We start from the raw sequence: 27,227 nt of genomic DNA, 5'->3' as shown, positions 1-27,227 counted from the left end.
GGGGAGGAGGCAGAAATCCTTAATAAATAAATAAAATTTAAAAAAAAAAAGAACTGGAACAGAACTCTGGTGTTGGTCTGCTTTTATTGACAGTGTTTGAGAGAATAAGTTCTCACAGTATTGTTTGTTCCCACACCACCTGGGAGAGCAAAAACATGGGTTTCACAAGTCCAGTGCGTGCAGCCTCCTGTCCCATCCTTAAGCCACTGAGCTCAGAGTGCAGAAAGATTCATACAGCCATGCTCCTTAACACTGACTCCCATGGTTGCCGGGATTGTTGCAGCATCCTTGAAGCTCAGACCCTGGAAATCATCCTTCCTATCCAAAGCCACTTCCTCAAACACCTTGGAAAACATCAGGGTAAATTTCCTAATTCTGAGCCATAGACCAGTCCAGCTGAACAGAACTTTCGGTAACAATGAACATTTATCCCGTGCCTTCCAATAGGCTAAGTCGACAGCTAGATTTAACAACTTAGTGTTTGAAATGTGGCTAGCTGGCTGAGTAACGAAGCATTTGAGTGTTTGTTAACTTAGGTTTACACAGCACACATGTCTACTGCAGTGGACTGTGACCATCTAGACCATGAGATTTCCCCTTCTTAGTTTGTCCACAGATGTTTTCTTTAAAAAAAAATTATGATATTGTGCATACAAACCGTACATAAGGGCAGGCCATGTGCCTAGCCAACTCAAAACAAACTCAAGGGTATTTGGGAAGTTTTTTTTGTTGTTGTTGTTGCATAATGGTTTATCAGGGCATTTTTTTAACCTTACTGTTCGATGTTTATACTCATCGCCTCACCTTGACTCAGGTGGCTCCCTTTTATCTGAATTCCCTCCTTAGCTGCCTTTGTCCACCAAAGCCCACAGATGGTGGATTCTCTGCAGACTTTCTGTTCCTCCCTGGTAAGGCCCACTCTATGCTCTTGCTCTAGGACACGTGAATGAATGAGAGATTCACCATGGACTTCTTCCTCTAGGACACATGAATGAATGAGAGATTCACATGGACTTCTTCCTCTAGGACACGTGAATGAATGAGAGATTCACCATTGACTTCCATGCACAGTTGGTTGCTGTATTTTAGTTCACTTTGTTGTTGCTTTTTATGTAAATATGTTCTTCTCAACCATTTTTTTTTTTTCTTGAGGCCAAGACGGTATTTTATATATTTTCTATATGTCTTCTGGCACCAAGCAGATGGTAAAGCTCTGGGAAATTCTCACGGAAGGGCTTGCAGACTGACCGATGGCGAAAGAAACAAAGCAGTGCATTCGATTCTCCGCCATGATTGTTCAGTCGACTGACTCTTGTACGGTGTGCAGAGCTCATGTGGGTGGGGACACCTGAGGGAAGCCCAAGACTAGATGAGAAGGATTGTAGTATGCCAACAGAAACTGCAGAGTGAGATGATGCTGAATTCTGGACACGGTGGGTGGGGGCTCTGAAGAGCATTTGGACAGAGTGGACATGAGATGAGAGGGGAAGGTTCCACAAACAGATGACTCACAGGGTCAGAGAGGAAGGACCGTATGCACGTATGTGTGGACAACATGTATGCATGCCCTTTCACCCATGTTATATTTGACTTATAGGTCAAGAGTTTGTGTGTGTCCCTTTTTTTTATTGAACTCTACATTTTTCTCTGCTCCCTTCCCTGCCTCTCCTCTTCCCCCTTCAACCCTCCCCCAAGGTCCCCATTCTCCCAATTTACTCAGGAGATCTTGTCTTTTTCTACTTTCTACTTCCCACGTAGATTAGATCTATGTATGTCTCTCTTAGTGTCCTCATTGTTGTCTAGGTTCTCTGGGATTGTGGTTTGTAGGCTGGCTTTCTTTGCTTTATGTTTAAAACCACCTATGAATGAGTACATGTGATAATTGTCCCTTTGTGTCTGGGTTACCTCACTCAAAATAATGTTTTCTAGCTCTATCCATTTTCCTGCAAAATTCAAGATGTCGTTACTTTTTTCTGCTGTGTAGTACTCCATTGTGTAAATGTACCACATTTCCCTTATTCATTCTTTGGTTGAGGGGCACTTAGGTTGTTTCCAGCTATGATAAACAAAGCTGCTATGGATATAGTTGAGTACATGTCCTTGTGGCACGATTGAGCATCCTTTGGATATATATCTAAAAGTGTTATTGCTGGGTCTTGAGGAAGGTTGTTTCCTAATTTTCTGATAAATTGTCATACTGACATCCAAAGGGGTTGTACCAGCTTGCATTCCCACCAGCAATGCAGAAGTGTTCCCTTTCCCCCACAACCTCTCCAGCATAAGTTGTCATCAGTGTTTTTGATCTTGGCCATTCTTACAGGTGTAAGATGGAATCTCAGAGTTGTTTTGATTTGCATTTCTCTGATGACTAAGGATGTTGAACATTTCCTTAAGTGTCATTTAGCCATTTTAGATTCCTCTGTTGAGAGTTCTCTGTTTAGGTCTGTACTCCATTTTTTTTTTATTGGATTATGTGTTCTTTTGGTGTCCAATTTCTTGAGTTCTTTGTATATTTCGGAGATCAGACCTCTGTTTGATGTGGGGTTAGTGGAGATCTTTTCCCATTCTGTAGGCTGTCATTTTGTCTTGTTGACCATGTCCTTTGCTTTACAGAAGCTTTTCAGTTTCAGGAGGTCCCATTTATTAATTGTTTCTCAGTGTCTGTGCTGCTGGGGTTCTATTTAGGAAGTGGTTCCCTGTGCCAATGCATTCACTTTCGCTTCTACAAGGTTCAGTGTGGCTGGCTTTATGTTGAGGTCTTTGATCCATTTGGACTTCGGTTTTGTGCATGGTGATAGATATGGGTCTATTTTCGTTCTTCTACATGTTGATATCCTGTTATGCCGGCACCACTTGTTAAATATGCTTTCTTTTTTCCATTTGATATTTTTTGCTTCTTTATCAAAGATCAGGTGCTTGAAGATGTGTGGATTGATATCTGGGTCTTCTATTCTGTTTCATTGGTCCTCCTGTCTGTTCTTATGCCAATACCGTGTGTGTGTTCTTGTGTGTGATCATGGGCCATGGTGTGTGGGGAGGTCACAGGAAAACTTTCAGATGTTAGTCTTCTTCTGCTATGTGATCTTTGGGTATCAAACTCAGACCCTCAGGTTTGTGGACAAGACCCTTCACATACCGAGCTGTCTCACTTCTCTTAGCATTAAAGTCTGAAACTGTGACAATGTAGCAGTGCTTGCGCGCACACACATACACACACACACACACACACACACACACACACACACACACACACACACACACACCAGGCTGCTGTTGGTGTAACACTAACCTTAGAGAGGTGGTTACAAGACTGGCTTCAGTCAGCATGTTACTATTTACTAGGATCTCACACACACACACACACACACACACACACGTTCGTGCTTACCTATCACACTTTCACTGTTCTGCCAGTCTGTTTAATGTGATCACACACAGTGAACAGACTTTTTGGGGGGCAGGTAAGGGGACAGGGTTTCTCTGTGTAGACCTGATTGTCTTGGAACTGGCTCTGTAGACCAGGCTGGCCTCACCACCACCAGGTTTATGAGTCACCCTTAACAGAGAAAATACCACACACTTTCATGTGTCAGGTAAATTAGCTAAAAATTGATCCTTGATCGTCCTACTCTGGAAGCTGTGCTTCTAAGCACCTATTGGCAGCCTTGGGTGTGTCATTTTGTCTGTAATTAGTTTTCCACTGATTTTGTATTTGTGGCAGTTGAAAATAAAGTGTTAGGAAAAACAGAAAATTGAAAAAAAAATGGTTTATATGTTTGAAGACACAGGACCCCTGCAGATATCTTGGAAACACGCTAATCTTCCCTCTCCAGGAGAGGGTGAAATGAGAATAGGATATAGTTGCTTCTACATTATTGTTTACATTTGGTTTTTGTTTTTTATTGTTTACATATATTCCCAGCCTATTTGTTTTAATTGTATAATTTAAAATTTTCAGAAATTTCGGAGTGCTTCTGTCGGAGCTGAGGATTACATGTATGACCAGGCATCAAGGTAGGTCACCAGGAGGCATGTAACTGACAGCCTTTACCATTTTGTTCTATGACTTTAGGTGTCAGGTCTTATCTCGGCATGTATGTCTGTGCACCACTTGTGTACCTGGTTCCCATAGAGGCCAGAGGAGGAATTTCCCATGGCCTGGAGCCAGAGTTACTGATGGTTGTGAGCTGTCACGTGGGTGCTGGGAACCAAACCTGGGATTTCTGGAAGAGCGGTGCTCTTAACCACTGAACCCATCTCTCCAACACCAACCCTCAGGTTTTTATCAAATAAGAGAAATTAAAAAAAAAGTTAAATGATTTCTTACTCTAAAAGTTAAAATATAAATAAAACATTTCAAAAGTATTAAGGAAAGTAGACTTCCCTTAATCCTGTCAGTGAGTTTGTGTTTGAGTGGCCTCTGCCTTCTGGAGACCGAGGGATGAGTGGGCCGTGTAACTGAGCAGAGGAGAGGGACCAGCGAGTCACAGCGGAGTTTATTAGTGCCGTCTTCTGTGCATTATCCCACAGTGAAACCGAAACAAGCCTTTCTGGAAGGACAAATCAAACAGAAAGGATATGGTTTAAGCCTATTATATTAATTTAAACAATTGATATAGTCTTCAGAATTAGAAAAAGTCAATGTTTTCTTTTATAGGCAGTAGCTTAAAAATAAGAAATTATAGGGGCTGGAGAGATGGCTCAGCCGTTAAGAGTATTGCCTGCTCTTCCAAAGGTCCTGAGTTCAATTCCCGGCACCCACATGGTGGCTCACAACCATCTGTAAAGAGGTCTGGTGCCCTCTTCCAGCCTGCAGGCATACACACAGACAGAATATTGTATACATAATAAATAAATATTTAAAAAAATAAGATTCTATTTGAACAGAGATCTGCAGCTCTTTCAGCAATGAGCTAGACAGCAAACACCAGACCCTAGTGTTACAATAAAACCTTGTTTGCAAGGGCAGCCAGTGCGCCAGTTTTCGCAAGCCATCATCTGCAAGCCCAGTTTGGAGCAGCCTCACCGTGAATCCCTCTGCAGGTCTGTAAACGAGAAATGTCCAGCTCTTGTGGCATGTGCCTACGATGCCTGTCCAGAAGTTTGAGGTAGAAGATCACAACCAACTTCCAGGGCAGCCTAATCTCCAGCAAGACCTCTTCTTAAGATGAGGATGTAGCTCAGTGATAGGACACTGTCCTGGAATGTGTGAGGTTGTGAGTTCAAGCCCCTTTATTATAAAGCAAACCAAACGAGATGAAAACACCCCCTGTCAGAGAGGGAGAAGAATGCTTAGTAGTGAACGTTTGAATGTGGGGTTTGCATATTCTGAGATATTTTTGGGTAAGCTGTGGCTAGATATGAAGAAAACTGGGCAAATACATAAACTGAAGAGAAACACTGATGTCTGACTTGTTCTTAAGCTGAATGTCCCAAGATCTGCCCACGGTTCTCTGGCATGAGTTTGCCCAGCACATCCTGGACTTTCTCCCCACTTAAACCATCTGGTTTATGAGCCATGGTTAAAAATGCTGTGGATATTATAGAGCACTGACCCTTGGTCTGGACTCATTTCTGCTGCTATATTGCGTGTTTTGTCTGTAATGTAGAGTGTAAATGTTTGCTAATGTTCGTGTAAAGTTCTGTCGATGTGAGGCCGGAACATTCACATGCCTGCGCTGACCGCTCTTCTCTCTTCACAGCGGGACGTTTCAGTACACCCTGGAAGCCACCAAATCTCTCCGTCAGAAGCAGGGGGAGGGCCCCATGACCTACCTCAACAAAGGACAGTTCTATGCCGTAACCCTCAGTGAGACTGGAGAGAACAAGTGCTTCCGACACCCCATCAGCAAAGTCAGGGTATGGGCCGCAGTTCTCAAAAGTATGGGGTGGCCGGAGGGCTGGACTTACTCCTCATATCCTTGTGGAATGCCGTGGAAAAAAAATTCCAAAATAAATAGCTCAGAAAGTTTGGTGCAAGAGAACCTATTGGCTCCCAGTTTATCATTTTAATCAGTAACCAATAAACCCCAGGGGAGCAACTTGGTTGAACATGCTTTTTCATCGTATCCAAGGAATTCCTCTTACCTCATTCCCGGCTTGTAGGCTGTGTAGCTGCTTTCAGTTGGCCTGTAAATCAGGATGTTTTTGGGTGCAGGGTAGCTGAGAATATTTCCTGCTGAGTCCTGGACCATTTACAAGTCTCCCAAAGCCTTCTACAGCCCTCGGCTTACACAGAATTCACAAGATGAGCTCCCATCCCCGCCAGCAGTAGCTTGGAGGGATTTCAGGTTCATGAGTATGAATCTCATTTGTGGGAAACGACACCAGAGTCCTCGCTGTCTGCTTTGGGAGCCTGCCAGTATCTGGTATTCCCACCACTGCCAACAGGGAGGGGTCAGCTAATCCGTCTCTACTTGAAAGGAAAGTTACTGCGGGCTTTAGGAAGGGTTTCCTGCAGAATAGGTTTTCCTGGTCTGTGCTATACCGCTTCTTGCTGCTGTACCCGCAGTCTCAGCCCACTGTGTTCTGTCCTTAGCTAAGTCCTACTAAGCATTTCAGCTTGAGAAGTAGGGAGCTGTAGCGCATCTAGAGCACAGTGCTCCCACTGCATCCCTGCTGCACGGTGAGCCCATTGGAGGTCGCAAGGTGCAGGACAGTAGCCGTTGTGAGGAACATTGACATGTTCCAACCCTATGGCAGAGCCAGGGTGGAGGACACTGCATGAAGAGGTCCCACGGTGACAGTGTCTTCCCCGTATGAGGGACTGTATAGATACCACATATCCAATAACTTATTGAAACTAACCATGACCCTTCTTAATAACAATGAACTCATTGTACTGTTGTAATATGACATGTAAGAAAACTTGGCTTTCAGAAGCTAATACGTGACGATAGTTAAGATGGGAGGGGCCTCTGGCGTAGGTGCCAGCTTCCTGACTCTAACTTTTCTAAGCATGAGGGGGTTGCATTGTGCTGGGGTTGTCTAGTTCTAGTCTGTGGGAGGCTTTGGGCTCCATCCCCAGTACCACCAAGAAAACCAATTATGACTAGAAACTGTTCCTTGGAGCTTCCTGAAGGAAAGAAAAACAGAGAAATTCTCCCGGAGTTCTCCATCCAGACATGGGTGTCTAGGAAGAATACCTGGGATGCATTTGTTTTTCCTTTAAGAAGTCTTAAGTTCCACGCAAGAATATAACCATATATACATGAGTTCCACACAGTACCGTTTAAACACTCTGAAATGGTGGCAGCCATCTAAGGAAGGGACAACAGTCTCCCAACAGGTCCACTTTGATGGGATCATGAAGTCCTTTAATATGGAAATTTTTTGCTGGGTATGATGGTGCACACCTTTAATACCAGTACTTGGGAGGCAGAGGCAGATGGATCTCTGAAAGTTCAAGTTTGAGGCCAGCCTGGTCTATAAAGCAAGTTCTAGGATAGACAGGGCTACACAGAAAAATTCTGTCTCAAAATACCAAAACCAACCAACCAAACAAACAAATAAAAACATCCAAATACAAAACAAAACAAAAAATTGGTTAATATGCAAATTTTATCTCCTTTTGTTCCATTTTGATTGAAAATGTTATCTGAACCAGTTTGGTTACATACCTATAATTCCATTTTTCCGGAGGCTGAGACGGGGATTGCCGCCTGCATTCCAGAAATGACAGTGAATATATATAAATTCAGTTTAATGAGTCTGTTTGTAATTTAGAACTGAATTGAGGTTTGGATTCTTATTTCTGTGAGATAAGAATTAGTTCTCTAGCTCACGTAAGGAACAATCACATTTTATTGACGTGTATAGCTGCCCTTGTACTTCTGGGTTATAAACTATCTGGGGTTTTAAATCTCTGTTGATCAGTGTGAGTTGTCTCCTAGCATTTCTTTATTTCCCGTGTAACCCTCCATTACCTGCTGCACTCCAGCCCGAGGCTCTTCTAGTCTAGAGACGGATGTCTGCTGCTTTAGAGGGCACCAGTTCCTTCGAAGACAGAAGCTTTCAGACGAGTTGATTCCCAGGGCAAACCAAATGCCCATTGGTGCTCTAGCGAATCACTCAAAATAGCAAAGCTGCCGGATTGCTTCGTCTGATTGTTTGTGATGGTGCGGGAAGAATACGGGTTCTGCTCCTCTGTGCTGTTTGTAGTTTGTGTGTGTGTGGGGTGTGTGTGCACATGCGTAAGGCCCACACACAGGATAACTTGTGGAAGTTGATTCTCTCCTTCCACCCTCTGGGTCTGTGAAGTCTAACTCAGGTTGCTAGGCTTGGCAGCAAACGCCTTAACTCACTGAGGTATCTCATTGCCCTGTTCTCTGGTCATTTTTGTTTTGTTTTGTTTATTCTTCGAGACAGGGTTTCTCTGTGTAGCCTTTGCTGTCCTGGAACTCACTCTGTAGACCAGGCTGACTTCAAACTCGGGAATCTGCCTGCTTTTGTCTCCCGAGTGTGGGATTAAAGACCAGAGCCCCACTGTGCCCAGCTCTCTTTACTTTCTTAAACAATAAAAGGTACATTCTAGAAACACACCCATGGTAGCACTGCCAGAGTGGGGACTGTGTGACGTAGTGGGACCCTGAACGAGAGGGTAACACGGCTCTTCTCCCCTCCAGAGCGTGGTGATGGTGGTCTTCAGTGAGGACAAGAACAGAGATGAGCAGCTGAAATACTGGAAATACTGGCATTCCCGGCAGCACACAGCCAAGCAGAGGGTCCTGGACATCGGTGAGTTGCCTGACTCTAGGCTCCGGCAAGCTAGCAGGCTGCCAGTCGGAGCCCAGTACAGTGACCACAGCAGAGACTCGTGCAGGGCTTTGCCTGCATGGATCACGCATGCTACCTGTGATAATATGGTTAGTACACACGTCAGATTGAAGAATCAGTCGGGCTGAGAAGAGAACAAGGCATTTCCCTTCCATCAAATTCAACTTACATACTAACCGTAATGCGTTTGCGAGAATCATGACAGTGTCCAAAACATTTCCATGCCCGTGTTTGAGCCAAACAGGCCGTGAGCAGGTCAGATAAATCCTTATCCCCTCTCCATGATAAAGCTCAGGCCCATGAGGATCAAGACCCCTCGGGGCGGTGTGTGTGTCTGTGTCTGTGTGTGTCTGTGTCTGTGTGTGTGTGTGTGTGTGTCTGTCTGTCTTGTGACTGTGTAGTGACCTATTGTCTGCAGCTCTGTTCCAAGTCCTTTTCATTCCCACATGAACCCACTGTGAGAATAGGTGGTCAGGAGAAGATCTGAGAGACCTTGCCTACCAGGCCAGAAGAAATGAGCCAGCTGAGTTTATTGTCTGCTCCTAAATGCAATGTCTGCTCTCTAAAGACCAAGGAGGCTTCCGGACAGCACTGTCTCCCCAGGGTCCAGACAGAAAGGCAGTCATCTTGCCAAGTAGTCAAGCAGTTCCTTGCCAAGTTTGGAAAGGATGGAGTATTGGGAGGCAATCCTGATAGTATCTGAGGGGTTGGGGAATCAAAGGGGAGCCACCCAGTGGGAGCGGGGACCACAGAGGAAGCAGCTTTCCATTGGGAGGTGGAACCCAGAGGAACTGCTGCCAGCCGCAAGCTCGGTGCCAACCTGGAGAAGTGCCCAGAGTTTCCTGCTTCTGAGCTCCACACCTGGGTTTCTCACTAGTGAGATCGAACCCAATGCCAGGGGGCACAGGGCCCCAGAGATGGAATTTGTGAAGATAAGCTTCTAGACCCAGAGGAGAGCTGGAGAAATGAAATAGATTTCAAAACAAACGTATAGGCAGTAATACATGGGTTTAGTAATATTATTCACAGAAAAAATAAAGAAAATCACATTTTCTTGTATTTATGATCATAACCCTTTCTTTAGACTAAGGGTATGGTCTCAGTGAAGGAAGGCAGAAGGCAGGTTTTCACTGGATATCACATAGTATTAAGCTGGTAAAAGGATGCTTGCTTTCATTTCCTAAACAACGGAACAGGGCTTTTGTAGATTCTTTTCATTGTGGTACCTACCTTAGTAGTTCCCTGGACCAGATGACCAGATGGCAGAGATAAGCTAGTGACTAGATTAGAGGGTCACTAGAGGGCATTTTTTGAAACTAATTTGCATATACCCTGTTGAATGGTTAAGCTCCTCCCATTCTTCATTTCCCTCATCCCCACACTCAGAGGGCTTGGGTGGATGGAGAGAGACAGACAGGAAACTGAGGCGGAGACAAGGATCTGCCGTGTGAGGTAACTGTCCTCGAAGTCAGTACGAGTGCTGGGTTAAGAACTGTCTTCCTAATCCAGTGCTCTGGGACAAAGGACTGGGGAACTCGTCCTAACCTGTTCTGTAACCGCCTGTGCAGCGAGCCTGAGGAGCAATTTTATTTTATTTGAAAAGTTAGTCTTATAATTATTGCCCAAGAAAATGAGAGAAGCAATTAAATAGAAATATGGGCTCAGTTCAAATAAGACAAGTCATCGAGGCGTCTTGCTGGCTTGCCTGTCCGTTCCACGCTGACACTGTTATGGGGTTAAGTTTTCAGGGACTGTAGTAATTTCCTGCCTCTCGGGCCCTTCAGATATATCTCTCCTTTATTACCTCCCGTTTGCCTTCAACCTTTCCTCCCCCAGAGAGCCTCACATGCGTGTGAATGCAGTGTCTGTGCAAAAAGATGTGCATATGCACACTTCTGCACGTGTAAACACACACAGACACACACACACACACACACACAATCTTTAAGATGACATTTAACAAAAAGCTTCATGGGAGGCTAGGCTGCTTGTTTCCAGCCTGAGATCAAGGCATAGACTCTGTTCCTATGCTTTTAGAGCCTAATCTCCCTCCGAGTCTAACTTCAGCCTGAAAATTGCTCAGGGAAAAACTATGCAACTGGAGGTTCAGTCAAGATTCAAACAAACAAACAAACAAACACAAACCCACATTCCTGGCTGGAGATGGCGCAGTGGTTAGGCCTTTTGCTAGCCTCTGCTCTCACAGAACACCTAGGTTCAATTCCTAGCACCCATGTGGCGGCTCATAAGCATTTGTGATCTAGTTCTAGCACATCCAAAGCCTCTTCTGTCCTCCCTGGACACCAGGTGTGCACATGGTGCACACATATCCACGCAGGCGAAACACGCAGAAACTTAAGACACACAGTCAGATAAATCTAACAACAGCCAAATACAGTTCCCAAATTTCCACCAGTGTCTGTTGTTACCGCTAGTCAGTGACCTTCAGTTTTTGAATGAGAAACTGAGACCCAGGCCTCTTTAAAGTTCATTGTACATTTAAAATAAACGTATGTGTGAATGTGTGTGAGCATGGGTGTGCCGCAGAGTTTGTGTGAGCGTCAGAGGCCACTTGTAGGGATTGGCTTTCTTTTTACCATGTGGCTTTCTGGAACTGAACCCATGTCCTCAGGCTTGGAAGTAGGGGCTTCCACTGGCCGTCTTGTTGACCTAAGCTAAGTTCTTCTTTTGATACAGGGTCTCACCACGTAGCAGTGACTAACCTGGGACTCATCTGTAGAGCAGGGTGGTCTCAGATTTACAGCTCTGCCTCCCAAGGGCTGGGTTTAAAGCCCTGTGCCACCATGCCCTGCAGTCTTTAGTGTTGGGCATTATAGGACTCACGGTCTCTAAATTCTGCCTGCCACAGGTCTGGGTATGGGCATGAGTGTGTTTTCACCTCACTTTGTAGGGTGCTGAGGTAGCCAGCCCCAATCCCTGTTCTCCACCTCTCTACCCCTGTAGGGAGCCAAGTTCCCCCTCCTGCCACGGACTCCCCCCCCCCCCAGCCTTTCATTTACCCAGCATGCCCCTGCATTCGTGCTTAGGGATATGCACCAGCTCTTGCATCAGTTTCAGTTACAGTGGAAGGACATTTTTGCTATTCCTTACACAAGCTTATATTTTTTTGGAAGCCACTCCTCATCACCCATTCCTCGTCCTTCACTCTGGCAAGGTGTTGTATGCTGCCTTGTGACCAGAGGAACCCCAGGAGTTTGTTCTGTGGCTCCATGAGAAAGAAAGGAACCGAAGCCAGGACCAGATTGAGCCTGTGTTCCCAGAGTCTGCAATTTTTCAGCCAAGACGTCTCTTCATCAGCTACCCCCACTCCCACCCAGGGTGCCCTTTGCACGAACACGCATCTTATCAATGAGATTTCTGTCGCTGTGTGGTCCCATCACCCTCCGACTCTTATCTGCACCCCTGTCTCCGAGTCGGCTGCTGTTTATTCGTGTATGTTTGTGTTTCTTGCTGTTTCCTCTCTTTCTAGGAGGTAAACTCCATGATAAGCCTCTGCTCCTTAGCACAAAGCCAGAGACGCAGTGTGTGTTGTGTAAGCGCTGAATGAGTGTGAGCGGATGTGTGCATGAGGCTCCCAGACTGGCAGACGGTCGGTTCTGTAAGCGCTGAATGAGTGTGAGCGGATGTGTGCATGAGGCTCCCAGACTGGCAGACAGTCGGTGTGAGGGAATGAACTGCACTCTAGCAACAGTTACTCCTTGTGCCCCACCTCCTATGCTCCGAGCTCTCTCTATCCATCATGTACTAACTTAACAAATTCCTGCTCGGGAGGGGAGGCTGAGGTCAGGATGAATAAACAAACAAGTGAAAATTCACCCTCCAAACAATCGTTGTGTTGCCTGAAAGCTGGGTTGTGAGATGGCAGGGCAAGAACTCCATCCAAGTCCACCCTCGGTGAGTGTGGTGGCTGCTCCCCCTCTCTGTGGTTTCTTTGCTCTATTACAGTGCCTGACTGGCTCTTGGTTCTGGTCCCAGAGTGACAGCAGACACCATAACTCACTCTGATAGCCTGCTGCTTTTGTCCTTGCCTTCCAACATCGAAGACTGACTACCACCTACCTACTTACCTACCTACCTAACTACTAACTAACTGGGACTGTTGCATAGGTCTGGAATATCTGAAAGCTGGTTCAGATGTGTGGTTCTTATGTGCTGGTTCCTAGACTGTTTGGGGTGAGGACTCCACAGAAGTCAGACAAACACAAGTCATACAGCTCTTTCTTGTGAGTGCTTTGACTAATGGCAATTATTCCAGGCTGTAAATAAGTGTACGTTCTGCTGCTCAAGAAGCATTGCCTGTCAATTATGCCTCCCACATGGAAAGCTATGTAAATGATATTTGTGTTTGATTGTCTTGAGTTTAAAGGCTCCCCATTGTATTCAGACATTGAGTCAGCAAGGCCCATGTGTTTTTCCACACCAACTTGAGGAAATTTGCATCCATCCATTCAGCTGAAGTTTATTGAGCGTCTTCTGTAGGCCAGGCCTTTTCCAGCCCTGGAGATTAGAATGTAGCTAAGGAAAGGCCTTGCCCTCTGTTGCCACCACACAGAGGCAAGAAGACGAACAATTGGCATTTCAAAAGGATGGTTTCTGGGGTGGATATTTCCGAAGGAATGTCAAAGCTCTATGAGTTAAGAAGGAACTGAAAGCCAGGAAATAGCACCTGCCTACATAAAATGGTCAAGATTAAAAACAATGATAATGGAAGACTTTTATAGATCTAATAAAAAAGATAGGATGCTAGGAGGTGGTGACACAAGCCTTTAATGTCAGCACCAGGGAGGCAGAGGCAGCTGGGTCTCTGTGAGTTCGAGGCCAGCTTGGTCTAGTTCCAGGGCAGCCAGGCCTGTTACACAGAGACAAGATAGGAGAGGCTCAAGCTCTCATGCATTAGAGAGAGACAGAGAGAGAGACAGATGGGGGGCAGGGAGCTGATGGAACCAGTGCAGGGAACAGAAAGCAGGAATACAGAATAAATTCGGTTGCGGCAAGATTTGCTTTTTGAAGGGATTCGTGGTAATCAGAGAGCAATAGATTCACGACCAATGGAACTTGCTGATCTCCGATTCTGAAAGGGTCCCTGGGTCAAGCTGTTTCCATACAGCACACACTGAGGCCTAATGGAAGCTGTCTGAGCTGGAGAGAGTGCCCAGGGGTCCACAGACCTGCAAGGACCAGTGACTGACCAGTTAAGACCTTGTTGGCCACCCCAGAGCTTTGTTGGCTGTTAGTGGCCAGTCCTGGAGCTATGCAGAGCGCCAAGGTTGTTGTTTTGGTCCTTTGGCCACCACCTTCCCCAGCATCTTCACAGAGGAGCACCACAGAGTAGATGTCGGAAGGAACTAAGCGAGGAGTCTCATTCCTTTTGCTTTGACGTCTTTCCTCTACAAAAGAGTTCTGCAGTTTTGTTGGAGAGTTGGGGTGTGCTTGCACCCACACAGGAGCCTATGTATGCCCATGGGCTCTTTATACATGCTTACCTTGTTCTTTGCTTTTCTGTTATTAAACGAAATGGGTTGGTGAGTCCAGGATACCTTAGAGGAATCCTAGAAACTCTCCGCATAGTGTATCTTACCGTTTGTCCAAGAGGTTCTGTGAGATTGCATGTCAGCCCTTCAGAATGCATCTCAGTAGAGACAGGAGAGAATGTGTAGACATAAGAGGCAAACAGACACATGACCTTTCTCCAAGGTGAGTCCACCTTCACTTTTGGGGTTTAGACAAGCATCTTGGACAACTGTCAGGACTCTAATGGGAGAGCGAATTCTGGGCCCTCTTGTGGGGAAAGGACACAGTGAGAAAGGAACCGGTAATGTGTGGATGAGGGAGAAGAGGGCCATGGAAGGACAGCACAGCGCTGCCAGCCGGGCAGTGACTGCCCCTACTCCTGGGGGTGAGGGTGGCCAGTCATGGGGGAACAGAGGTAGGCCAGCTATTGGTGTGTGCTCTCTAGGGCAGCTGCCTGCCTAAAGGGCAGTTGGGCAGCTTCCTGGGGTCATTTGCATAAGAAAGTTGCTAGTTTTACAAGCATGAGAAATCCTGGAAATGGATCCCAAGTCTGGGCTGTGAAGTCTACTGCGCGAATAAATGCAACTATTTTTCAGTTACCTTTCAAAGAGGGACAGTAACTGAGATGATGGTCCACAACTCATCAGCATCGTGACGATAGACCTGCAGCCAGCTTGTGGCGTGTGCACCCAGAATTCTTCCTGGACACAATCCCGGATTCTCTCACTGTGTTATAGTTTAGATGGTCCAAAATAATGCACATCACCATTCTTTCCATGTCCCGGGCAGGGGCGGGGTGGCGGAAGCCGGTTTCGATGCCCAAAGCAGCGCCAGTACTTTGCAGTGCCAATGGACAGCACTTTAGAGGTTGTGGGGCTGCCTTGTGTTCTTTTTTTTTGTTTTTTTTTTTTTGTTTGTTTGTTTTTTTTGTTTTGTTTTTTGAGACAGGGTTTCTCTGTGGTTTTGGAGCCTGTCCTGGAACTAGCTCTTTTAGACCAGGCTGGTCTCGAACTCACAGAGATCCTCCTGCCTCTGCCTCCTGAGTGCTGGGATTAAAGGTGTGCGCCACCACCGCCCGGCCCACCTTGTGTTCTTATTCAGTCTCTGACTTGGTTTGTAGTCATTATTTCCTGCCATGGGGTTTACTAGGTGTAGCGTTAATAGTAATCCTGTAATTATACATTTGATTTTCAGTTATTAGCAAGCCATTATAGGATTTGGGTCTGTGCGCCTGTGTGTGTGTATCCAATACAAACTTACGTCTTAAAAGTCATTTTAAAATTGTGTCCCATTGTAATAGTTTCATGGGATGGGAGCCCTTTGTGTGAAAACTCAGTTGCAATGGCATAAAAATATTCCTGTAAATTTAATTCCATCTGAAGATCAGATGAAACCTCCCAGAAGGTTCTCAAGCCCAGAGTCCTGACACCCATTGTGAACTATTCAGGTTGTAGCTTCCTGTGCGAGACCCATGCAAATGAGAATTGTATTCAAATGAGATCTTCTTCCTCTGGAGTTTTCTGGAGGAGCCTGGCTCTGCCCTGCTGTGTTGCTGTACCTCGCTGCTGTTTTATAAGACATCTCAGCAATCTGGTGTTGAGTTGGACAGCGGAGGTGGATTTTGTGGCCCCGAGGAGGAGAACATGAGCCCCATGAGGGGATCTAGCCACTGACCGCTCCTGTAAGCTTAGCTCAGATTCTCCCGAAAATTTTCTTTTTTCTGAAAAGTCTGGGGCTTTTTTCCTTAGCAACCAGTGAAGGAAGTTCATCTTAGGACAGTTTTAGGTTGCATCTATATTTCGAAACATACTTAAAAATTAAACTTGATTGCAAAGTAAAACAAAATCTTGAGATCACCCCAGCATTTAAAACAGCCTGTGAAGGCCGGCAGGGGGAGAGGCTCTGAGCCCATCTCCTCTTCAGAACCAGGTGTGAGGGGCCCGTGGGGTGCCTGCCAGGAACCTCTCAGATCCTCCTGCTGGGTAAGAGGCTCTGCTCTGGAGGGCGGTGCTGAAGCTGCGGTTGTTGAAAATTCCTTTTCATCTTCAGCTTTGGTTGGGAAACATTTATGTGATAAAAGCATCATCAGGTGTGAGGTTAGGTGTTTAAAATATCATAAAATGCAAGCACGCTATAAAGCCGAGTATTTGTCCAGGCAGAAACTAATTCGGGTAATAACAGACCCACTTGGGTTTCTCTTTATTGCTTGCATGTCTCAATTTGAAGTTCAGCAGCTCACTCAGTCTGGGTCAGCACCCCCTCCCCCACTCATAGGAGTGGCCCTGGGCTCCCCATTTCCCTCTGTGAGAGGGTCAAAGTGAGGTGCTACATGGACAGAGCACCCAAAGGTTGGGGCTCATTCCTCAGCTCCAGCCCTGTCTTCCGTGTCCCTAGATTTTTACCCCAGATCCCAATCTATTCATGTCTCAATCCAGCTTGATATCGTCTCTGAAAACGGCCCAATGCTATATCTATAGGGACGTTTTTACCTTTTCTGCCTCCCCCCATTTATTCTCAAATTCCTTGTTCTCCAGGGCTCTTCTTGCCGGTGATATCCTCCATACCCTCCATCCTCCCGCGAGACAGTTCACTTAAGAGCCAGTCTGTTAGCAGCCCCCTCCCCCATTCAGGATTTATCACGTTGCTGTTGCTCTGTTTCCTTGGCTGTCGGCTTCATCCTGTCCTTCACCCCGATGACCTGGTTATCTAAACGAACATTTACATACCCAGCACCTGGTACAGAATATTGTACATAGTAGGTGTTTGGCCAATGTTGAGTGTTTGAGCAAGTCTTTCAGGTGCCCTTGGGCATCTATAGGGCAGTTTTGGAAAGCACAGATGTTTTTTGTTTTTTTTTGTTTTTTGTTTTTTGTTTTTTTTGGGTTTTTTTTCGGGACAGGGTTTCTCTGTGGCTTTGGAGCCTGTCCTGGCACTAGCTCTTTTAGACCAGGCTGGTCTCGAACTCACAGAGATCTGCCTGCCTCTGCCCCCCGAGTACTGGGATTAAAGGCGTGCGCCACCACTGCCCGGCTAGCACGGATGTTCTTGTCTAGTTAAGGAGGAAGTGTGCTACAGGGGACTCAACTCTGTAGGAACTCATTTTGTGTTATTTTTCTGTGTATGTGGAGAGAGAGAGAGAGAGAGAGAGAGAGAGAGAGAGAGAGAGAGAGAGAGAGAGAGGGAGGGAGGAACGTAGGAAAGCCACAGGCCGCTGTCAGTTCTCTGGTGTATATCACTCATTGGCCTGGACTTGGTTAGCTGAATCTGTCTGTCTGTCTGTCCTTGTCTCCCTAATATAGGATTGCAAGCATGTCATCACATTCAGATTAAAAAAAAAAAAAAAACACAAAAAGCAAACCTGGGTTCTGGGGGGGTTGAATTTGGGCCCCATGCTGGCAAGGCAAGCCTTTGGCTGACTGATCGTCCTCCAGCCCAGCAGTGGAATTTCTTGTATTAGCTGCCCTTGTATTGCACACTAGGTTTTTTGATAAACCTAGGTAACTAAGATCTGATGACTGAGCGTAGAAGCATCATGCATGCTAATAAAATGGGGAGGGGAGAATTCTCCTTTTAAACCTAGCGAGAAAATGTTAGTTTTACTGGATCGAACAAATTGGAAATTTGCTTTACAGCAAACAAAAACAAAGAGGCAAGATTTGGAAATTCGGAGTTGCATGTTTTTGTAGCCTTTCCCCCATTTTTCCTTTCTGCTCTTAGAGGAAGTTTTGTCTTTCTAGGTCCAGAACATTATTGTTTAATGAGTCTTTTCTGATAACAGCTTTTCTTTTCTCTGGAATATTTGAGCCCGAGTGACTAATCAGGAGTCTCCCAGGGAGGATTGAGTGTAGTGGATTCTGGAAGACACGCCCCTGTCGTGCGTCTTCCCCCCTCCCCCCCACATTTTAATGAGAGGGTGGAGCTGCTCCATAAACAGAGACTTTGCCAGATGGTAATGAGAGCTCAGCGTGCTCACACACAAACACACACAGAAACACGCACAGACACACACTTGCACATGCGTGCACACAGAGACACAGACACACGTGCACATGTGTGCACACAGAGACACATACACACGTGTGCGTACACACACAGACACACACAAACACACAGAAACACGTGCACATGCGTGTACACACAGACACATACACACTCACGTGTGCGTGCACACACAGACACACACAAACACACAGACACACACGTGTGCATGCGCAAAGACACACACACAAACACAAGCACGCACGCACACAAACATGCACAGGCACACACACAAACACACATACACACAGAGAGACACCTGAGCCATGTGTTGAGGGCTATAAAATGCTGTATTCCCTCCCTTTCCTTCCCCCTGTTGCCCCTGCTTTTCTGGGCACGGACTTGACTGCCTTGAAGACACGTCTTCCATAGGTAGGGTGCAATCTGCTCATTTAATTTCTGTGTTCTGCTTGAAACCTGATGCTGTCTTTACTTGGGGATGTTTTTAATGAGACCTCAAATAGCATTTCCCCCTTTTAAAGATGCGTGTTGAAATAAGCAAGGGCTTCTTAATAAATGAGTCTCCTGGAGCTCAGCATCTCCTCTTTGATCTTTCCCCAAGATACTAATTCTCCAGAATAAAAGTTTTGTTGTGATTGGTCATAGTCACCCCTGTATGAATGGAGGACGGACTTAGACAAGCCATCTACCTGTCGCCCAGGTGACTGGGGTCACCGTTGTTCAGTGCCGTAGCAATCATTTTTTCTCTTTGGAGGACAAATCTAATCTAGCTTTACCAAAAGATACATTTAAAAGAATAGCATCTCAATCTTGAAATTTTATCAAACCCTCTAATAATACTAGAAAATAAGTAAAAAAGTAAGTGGAACCATCCTTGTGGTTTGTCACGTTGGTCCTCTAACCCCCCAGCGCCCACCCCCCCCATGGAGCAGATTCATCTTTCCGTGACTGTAAGCTAGTCTGATAGATTTAACTGGCAGCGTGCAGCACTTGGGAAGCAAGAAGGTGGAGGAATTGGGAGCTTCAATTTAGTGATGATTCTGTGATTATCCAGGCGAGGACTGAGAGTGTGTGGCACCCCTGGTGATCAGAAGGCCATTTCCCTATGTGGATCTATTCCATTTAGCGCTCTGGTCCTCTGCTGAGCACTTCCACAGTTATGTCTAGTGCCAACTGATGCGCCACTATGATGGGCTTTTGAAATGACCATGAATGCTTCCTAGGAGCTCACTTCTTGAGATTCTTAGCAATAGTGTAAAGTACCATCATTTGAGAAAGCTGATTCTATTTTATTTTAATTATTCTTTTAAAAATCAGTTGGTTTTACCATAGGCCACTATTTCTGGAGCTATTTGATGTGGGGTAGGAAAGGTCAGAGTCACTGCTGGAGGGACTGTCCTAAGAAAGGCAGTAACTTCTAGCTCTGTGTTTGATAGTCTTCAGGTCCCGTTTCTGCCCCACAAAGCCCCAAGGCATCAAGTGATGAAAGAGACTGGGAAACTGGAGCAGATAACGAACACTCTATATTATACAGAAGTCTAAATGATCACCAAAGCACAGTTTATATTTTTATACATTCAGAAAACTCTCTGAAGGTGCCAGGTGCTTTTGTGTGGTTCACAGATTAATGTTGTGTAGGCCAGCAACAAAGCAGTTCAAGTTAAAACTCTCTGAGTCACATAGACCAATTAGAAAGGTTTCTGTCTAGCCAAGTTGATTAGGTGTGTAGTTTTAACCCATGATGTATATATAGGCTCAATATATGTGCAGATACATGCTTACACACGGCATATGAACTATCATTGAGGTTATTTCACCATTATTGTTTTGAAGTAAATTGCAGGTCCAGACACTTGTGTGTGTTTCTGTCTCTCTGTCTCTTTGTCTGTCTCTGTGTGTGTGTGTGTGTGTGTGTGTGTGTGTGGTCCAAACTAAGTCTTCATGCTTTGCTTGGTAAGCACTTTCTCCACTGAGCCATCTCCCCAGCCCAAGAACAAGCCTTCTTAAAAATGAAGTCAGTGGGGCTGGAGAGGTGGCTCAGAGGTTAAGAACACTGCTCTTCGGTCCTGAGTTCAATTCCCAGCAAACACATACTAGCTCAAAACCATCAATTTTGAGATCCAGTGCCCTCTTCTGGTGTGGAGGGTACACTGTACACATAATAAGTAAATAATAAAAAGTGAAATAAACTTGTATAAAAAAATAACAACATACAAGGAACACAATAATACTCTATAATACAATGTTTTTCTTACTTTGATTTATATTGTTATTATATTGAAATATGTAACATTGCCCTATATAATTCCTTCCCGAGAAATACAATTCCTGCCCTAGAAACCAAACGCACACACAAAATTGTAGATTTTAGTGCAAAGAGAATCCTAGGAAGGATGTCATTTTCAGTCACACCAGGGAGGCCATTATAATGAGCCATGCCGAGTAGATAGCAAAACACATCGAGTGCTGTAGAGTAAGAACACGGAAGACTCACTTAGTGTTGGTCACACGTATTCATGATCTCTCCCGGAAACGTACTGGATTGTGTCTTAACAAGGTCCACACTTGAAAGATTCTGTGTCACAGAAGCCAAAAGAGTTTGGTTTTGTGTGGAGACAGAGCTTTGTAGGCAATGGTCCTAGCCTGGCTCTCAATAACCAGTGTGGTTGTAGTGTGTTCCCCAGAGTTCATGGGTTGGGAACCCAATCCCCAGTCTATGTGCTATTGTGTGTGAGCGGGGAATGATGCGATGGGGTCACGAGAGGCAGATGTGCTGGAGGGGCTCCTGAGCCGGCGTGTTCCCCGTGTTTCCATGTGGTTCCCCTGCCCATGGTTGTGAAATGAGAAAGCTCTTACTACAGGCCATTTTTTGGGCTTCTGTAGTAATAGGGAGCTGCGGGGCTGCGTTCCCAGCACCCCAGCCACCTGCTAGCTTATGCCCCGAAATAACAACACACAGATTGTATTAATTTAAACACTGCTTGGCTCTTTAGCTCTAGCCCTTACTGGCTAATTCTGATATCCCAATCAACCCATCTCTAATAATCTGTGAGCACCAGTCTTAGTGAGCTCTTACCGGGAAGATTCTAGCCTATGTCCATCCTGGGTCGGAGTTTCATCGCGTGTGCCTCAGAGAGCAGAGCTATCCCCGCGCCCGCCCAGGAGCCGGGAGCATGGCGTCTCTGCTCCAGACAGCAGAGCTGTCGAGTCTGAGCTCACTTCCTCTTCCTCCCAGCATTCTGTTCTGTTTACTCCACCCACCTATGTTCTAAGCTATGAGCCCAAGCAGTTTGTTTATTACTTATCCAATGAAATCAACAGATTGATATATGACACTCCCACATCAGGCTTCTTATCCTGGAAAGCTACATGCTATTTTTTTTTTAATAGCAATTTACTAAAGCCCATGTTATTCAGTGTAGTAACAGAAAACAGAAAACAGACTAAGACACAAACCAAGTAAGAGCAGTGTTGGAGAGGAACTTAAGGTGCTTACATGTTCTTTAGTTTTTCTTTTTCCTTCCTTCCTTCCTCCCTCCCTCACTCCCTCCCTTCCTCACATGACCTACTTTCCTCTGTGAGATCATCACTCAGGCCTGCAGATGGGAGACACAGATGTTTGGGGTCAGGTATGGCCATTGTCCACCATGTCAAGCAGCGGTGCCTTCTTTAGGTAGCATTTCTGTTCTTCAGAAGTAACTCACTAAGGGTCACAGAAGAGTTCATAGGCCTAGGATTCCACAGCTAATGCGCTTGCTATAGCTGTAGCCTGACTTTTACCCTCCAGATGGACCTTTGGAATCAGAGCCCCAGACATATCTACCATGCCATATTCTCAGGAGCAAGAAAAAGCTTCTGCCGCGGCTGCCGTGGCTGTGCGCAGACCTGGCACAGTTCCCAGACTCGTCTCCAGCATTCCACCTTCATTATTTCACTAGTCCAGGCAGAATCCACGTCTTCCAGGAGAGTGCCATCTTCTGTATTAATTATACCACCCTGTTTAATCTCCAACAATATAGAGAATAATTAAAGGGCGGTAGTTATAATTCTCCAAGTGCATGAAACTTAATTAAGGCTCAGGAGCTAGCTTTTCCTTTGACTGCCATCCAACATCACGGTGCCCTTACCATCAGTTTGAGGTAGCCTCAGACTGAGTTAAAAGAAAACACGCAATTAACAGACCACTGATTGTATGCAAAAAGATAAAAGTAAAAGATAACAGAAGGATTCACTTAGCATCCTACCTCCTGCGAAATTAAACACAGTGGCATCCCATAATTTCTATGCAGAAGATAATGTGCCAGAAATGCATGTGGTAAGTGTGCATACTCAATACCTTCCAACAGACACTGTAAAAAACGTGAGCATCTGTTAACTGGGTTTCTGTCCCACCAGGTCCTACAGTCGTTCATTCCCAAAGAAACACACAGAGGTCTACATTAATTATAAACTCATTGGCGTGGTAGCTCACGCTTCTTATTAGCTCTTACAACTTATATTAGCCCATAATTCTTGTCTGTGTTAGCCACGTGGGTTGGTACCTTTTTCGGTGAGGCAGTCACATCTTACTTGCTCTGTGTCTGGCTTCCTCTGTCTCTGGGTGATGACTGCAGACCGAAGCTTCCCTTTTCCCAGAATTCTCGCTGCCCCGCCTCTACTTCCTGTCTTGTCACCCTGCCTATACTTCCTGCCTGGCTACTGGTCAGTCAGCGTTTACTTAAAATGCAAGTGACAGAGTACAGACCAGTGTACCTCAGCGAGCATCATTTTTCCCACCGCACCAGTCAGTGCCTTTGGTTTGCATGGATGGGCTTGCTTGAACTTCTTCCTCAGCCTTCTCATGATTCGGGTTCTGGAGATTTTTTTGTTTGTTTGTTTGTCCCTTCTCTGTAGAAGTACCTCCCTATTCCTTGGGGCTGGAGAGATGATGGCTGGACCTGAGTTTGATTCCCAGCAACCACATGGTAGCTCACAACTATGTGTAATGAGATCTGGTGCCCTCTTCTGGCCTGCAGCATACATGCAGACAAAACACTGTATACATAATAAATAAATCTTTTTTTTAAAGTAGTGCCCTATTCCTGCCCTCCTTTGTTAAGTGACTTCCCACAGTCCCCAAATGCTTCATTTTCTGCCTTCAACATACATTCCCTCAGCACCTCATAAAGTAGTTACCAAAGCATGTGTTATCAATGTCTGCTGATGACTTATGGTTGAAATTGCAGTTGAAAGTGTGGCTATTGGTATCAGGCAGGCCTGACGCAAACGTAGCTGATCTGTGGTAGCTCTGTGATTTCCGCAGCTTGATTTCTCAGTAGGAGTGGGCATGCTGATACTGCAGGAGCGGCTCCAAGGACTGGAGGAGGCAAAAGACCTCGGTTTTGGCACAAGGCTTAGAGCACAGTTATCATCTCAAAAGCCTATGGGTGTGAAGTGCAGAAGATGGCAGTGACTTTAGCAGAAGGAAACAGTGTTTCTGAGTCCACCCTGGGCACAAGGATAGACCTCTTAGAATGGGTTGTGTCTGAGAGTCCCTGAGAGATGGCTGGTCCTCCTGTATATGGCGTGTGTCCACCAACATGGAAAGGTTTTTAGGGGGACAGATAGTCTTACATGAACTTTGTAAGTGAAGACTAAAGTGTTTTCTTAGACCATGTGAGGCACGAACCAAAAGTGCCTAAAGGAGCCAACCGTTTTGCCACAGAACCACGACTCCTTGTGTGGAGAAAGTAGGCAGCAAAGGAGCCATACGAGGTGGTCTGGGAGCTGGCAGGGATGCTGTCCTGGCCACACTCCATGCTCATGGAATGAAAATCTCTGGCAAAGGCCTCTGCTGCCTCTGGTGGCCCCACCTACTGAGCAGCACTGGCCAGGCAGTCTCCAAGCCATGGGAATCCATGACTACCCACTCTGCTCCGGGGCACCCTGGCACACCCTGACACACCCTGACACACCCTAGCACACCCTAGCACACCCTGAAGGATGTCCGTGGCTATGGATCTCCACATCACTTGCCCTGACTTGTCCAGAACACAGCAACCTTAGCCTGGAGGTTTTGGCTTTATGTCCAGCAGCAGGGCATCACGGAGCTGGGTTTCATCACCTTTGCTCCTCCCTGTGATTCCAGGTCTTTTGGGGCTCCTTGCTCAGCTGTGTGATTGCCCTTTTGTGTGTCAATTACCATAATTAATAAAACTGCCTCCATCTTAATTTTCTGTTTTTGATGGGCTGGAAACATTAGTAAAAAGAAAAATCAAGTTTCATTTGAAAAAGCAGGCAGATTTAGGATAGTTGTCTTGTTTACTTATATAATGTGTTTGTGTTCTGTTTTCTCTATTGAAAAAGCTATAGGATGAGAGACCTAGTGAGGGCATCTCTTGGCACACAGTAAACACTTTGGTTATCGTGTCTGTTGATTGAGTATAAGATAGGAAGATTCTGGAGTGTTCGTATATTGCACTTGGTATGGCAGCTTTTCCTTTTTTCAGCCTATTTAGGGGAGAAATTAAAACTGGAAAATAAAATCTTGTGATGTAGGAATCCACGGTGTCTTAGGTGCTTGGTCCAATCCCCTCGCTTTGTCTGCATTTCTGACGTGGCATTGGCTTTCTTAGTTACAGCTGACCTTCAAACTGCTCTTTGCTCGAACAAATTTCTGAGATTATCTGAAGATAACCTCAGAGGTGCTTCCTGAAGAATCAAGGAGTTCAGTTTTCAAATTTGGTTTTCTCCTTCTCTAAGTGTGAAAGTTTGTTGGCTTGCCAGAAGTAAGGGACCAGGTTTTGAATATCAGTTTGGAAAGAGGCCGTCTGAGAAGAAAGGGCACAATCACCCTGGGTGTAAATTGTTCTTCCCTGAAACAGTTCGACCAAATTGGTTAGCCTTGAGATTACAGCTGGGACTGGGGGCACACATCCCTAATGGCCACAGTTGGGAGGCCAAAGCAGGCAGATCTGTGAGTTCCAGGCCAGTGAGGGCTACCCATCGAGAACTTGTCTCCAAAACAAAACAAAGCAAGATCCTTATTTCTGAGAATGCGCTTTTTAGATTTTCTTTTGTGTTGGTGCACAGTGTTGAATCCAACCTCTCCTTTCTCTGGCCCTTGCTGTACCAGTAGGCTCCACCTGCCCCTGAGAATTTACTTTAATGGAATATAATTAAAAATTATATAACATTTAGCTGTAAAATAAATTAAACACTGATGCAGTTAACTACTAACTGTTAACTGGGTGACCAATGAGAATAAAATCACAGCTGGGTGATGGGGGCACATGTCTTTAATCCAAGCACTTGGGAGTCTGAGGCTGGGGGATCTCTGAGTCTGAGGCCAGCCTGGTCTACAGAGGGAGATCTAGGACAGCCAGGGCTATAACAGAGAAACCCTGTCTCAAAGCTACCCCCCTGAAAGAAAACCAAACCAAAATAAAAAACCTACCTCCCAAAAAACCCTCAAAACCAAACCAAAATACCCCCCCCCCAAAAAAAAAACCAAAAATAAGACAGAAAAGCAAAATCCAAAGATAGAAATAAGAATAAAGTCATGCCACAAGGTCTGATATGGTGGTATTTGGTCCCCAACAATAATCTTACCAAAGGTTTAGGTATGGGAAGATGCTAGAGATGCACCAATCAAAACAATACAGCCAGCAATGAAAAAGTATTTATTACATTACTGTGTAAAAATATTTGCATGTTTTGGAGAAAGGGCGCTAGATAAGAAAGAACACACAGAAAAAGACTTTTTTATTAGGTATACAATGTCCTGCCTGCATGTTCACTTGTATGCCAGAAGAGGGCACCAGATCTCACTCTAGGTGGTTATGAACCACCATGTGGTTGCTGAGAATTGAACTCAGGATCTCTGGAAGAGCAGCCAGTGCTCTTAACCCCTGAGCCATCTCTCCAGCCCCATAGATAGGTATAAAGGTAGTTAATTGTGGGTCATCAGACTGTGGTTGCTTTTAAATTATTTATTTTTGGCTGACTTCCCTATGTTGAATATACATACTTGCCTGACTTCCCTATGTTGAATATATATCCTTGCATGTTAAAAGTTTATGTGCTTTGTTTAAAACATAAAAATCTAGGATTTGGCCTAGTGACTCAGAACTGTAAGCTCAGTATTCAGAGAAGGCATTTTGAGTTCAAGGCCAGTTTAGGTTACAAAAACAAAGCAAAACAAAACTATCCCAAAAAAATGGTATTACCTTGCTTTGAGGTTTCTTCAGGCAGGAATAGGAACGGGCACAAAGAAAATGAGCGAGAGCTCTCCATAAGAACCCTGGCTGGCTAGATGCAGCAAGGAGATGCTATCTTGTAAACATATAAGAAACGTAGACATTACATCCAGCGATGCCACTTTCAGCGCCTCAGGGTGGATAGAAAGTAGAAGAGATCTGAGAAAGAGGGGGGAAATAGAATTCAGCCTGAGGCTAGACTAGCAGCCTATCCTAATGGAGTCTGGAGAGTACAGTCCTAGGTTTTCCTGCAGCCATTCTGATCCTAGCAGTAAGAACTCTTCCTGCAGTGCTATCTGAGGTACCAGGCATTTTAATCATCGGGGAGAGGAAATAGGAAATTATGCCTGCTGGTTACCATGAGTTTCAGCGTAGTCATAGATGGAAATAAAGTGGTGAGGGCTGCCATATTAAATACAGGACACCCAGTTAAAGCTGAGCTCTGTAGTATAAATATATCTTAAGTATTTATTGCACCCACAACCTTGGCTTGAGTACTCACAGCTTATAAACACCTAAGCTGTGTGAGCAGAGATGTCAGCTCACCATGCCCATGACAATACACAGCACATATCTCCTGTTGGTTGCTCTGTCTTGGTGAGGGAGTCAAACGGGATGGAAGGGAATGGATACATAGTATACAGGATGGAAGGGAGTAGATACATAGTATACAGGATGGAAGGG

General features: G+C 45.3%; 1 protein-coding gene across 1 annotated transcript in view; it reads left to right on the top strand.

Annotated features, from left to right (window-relative positions):
- Window positions 1-27,227, top strand: part of Grhl2 (grainyhead like transcription factor 2) — an 86,219-nt gene that overhangs the window by 15,565 nt on the left and 43,427 nt on the right. Inside the window, exons 4-6 of the mRNA XM_026789787.1 lie at window positions 3,959-4,014; window positions 5,703-5,859; window positions 8,625-8,736. Coding sequence (XP_026645588.1) covers window positions 3,959-4,014; window positions 5,703-5,859; window positions 8,625-8,736 — 325 coding nt within the window. The remainder of the gene's footprint in view (window positions 1-3,958; window positions 4,015-5,702; window positions 5,860-8,624; window positions 8,737-27,227) is intronic.

The sequence above is a fragment of the Microtus ochrogaster genome, unplaced genomic scaffold (assembly GCF_000317375.1).
Source record: "Microtus ochrogaster isolate Prairie Vole_2 unplaced genomic scaffold, MicOch1.0 UNK29, whole genome shotgun sequence".
NCBI lineage: Eukaryota > Metazoa > Chordata > Mammalia > Rodentia > Cricetidae > Microtus > Microtus ochrogaster.
The sequence above is the reverse complement of the archived record's forward strand: the minus strand, read 5'-3'. Positions and strand labels throughout refer to the sequence as shown.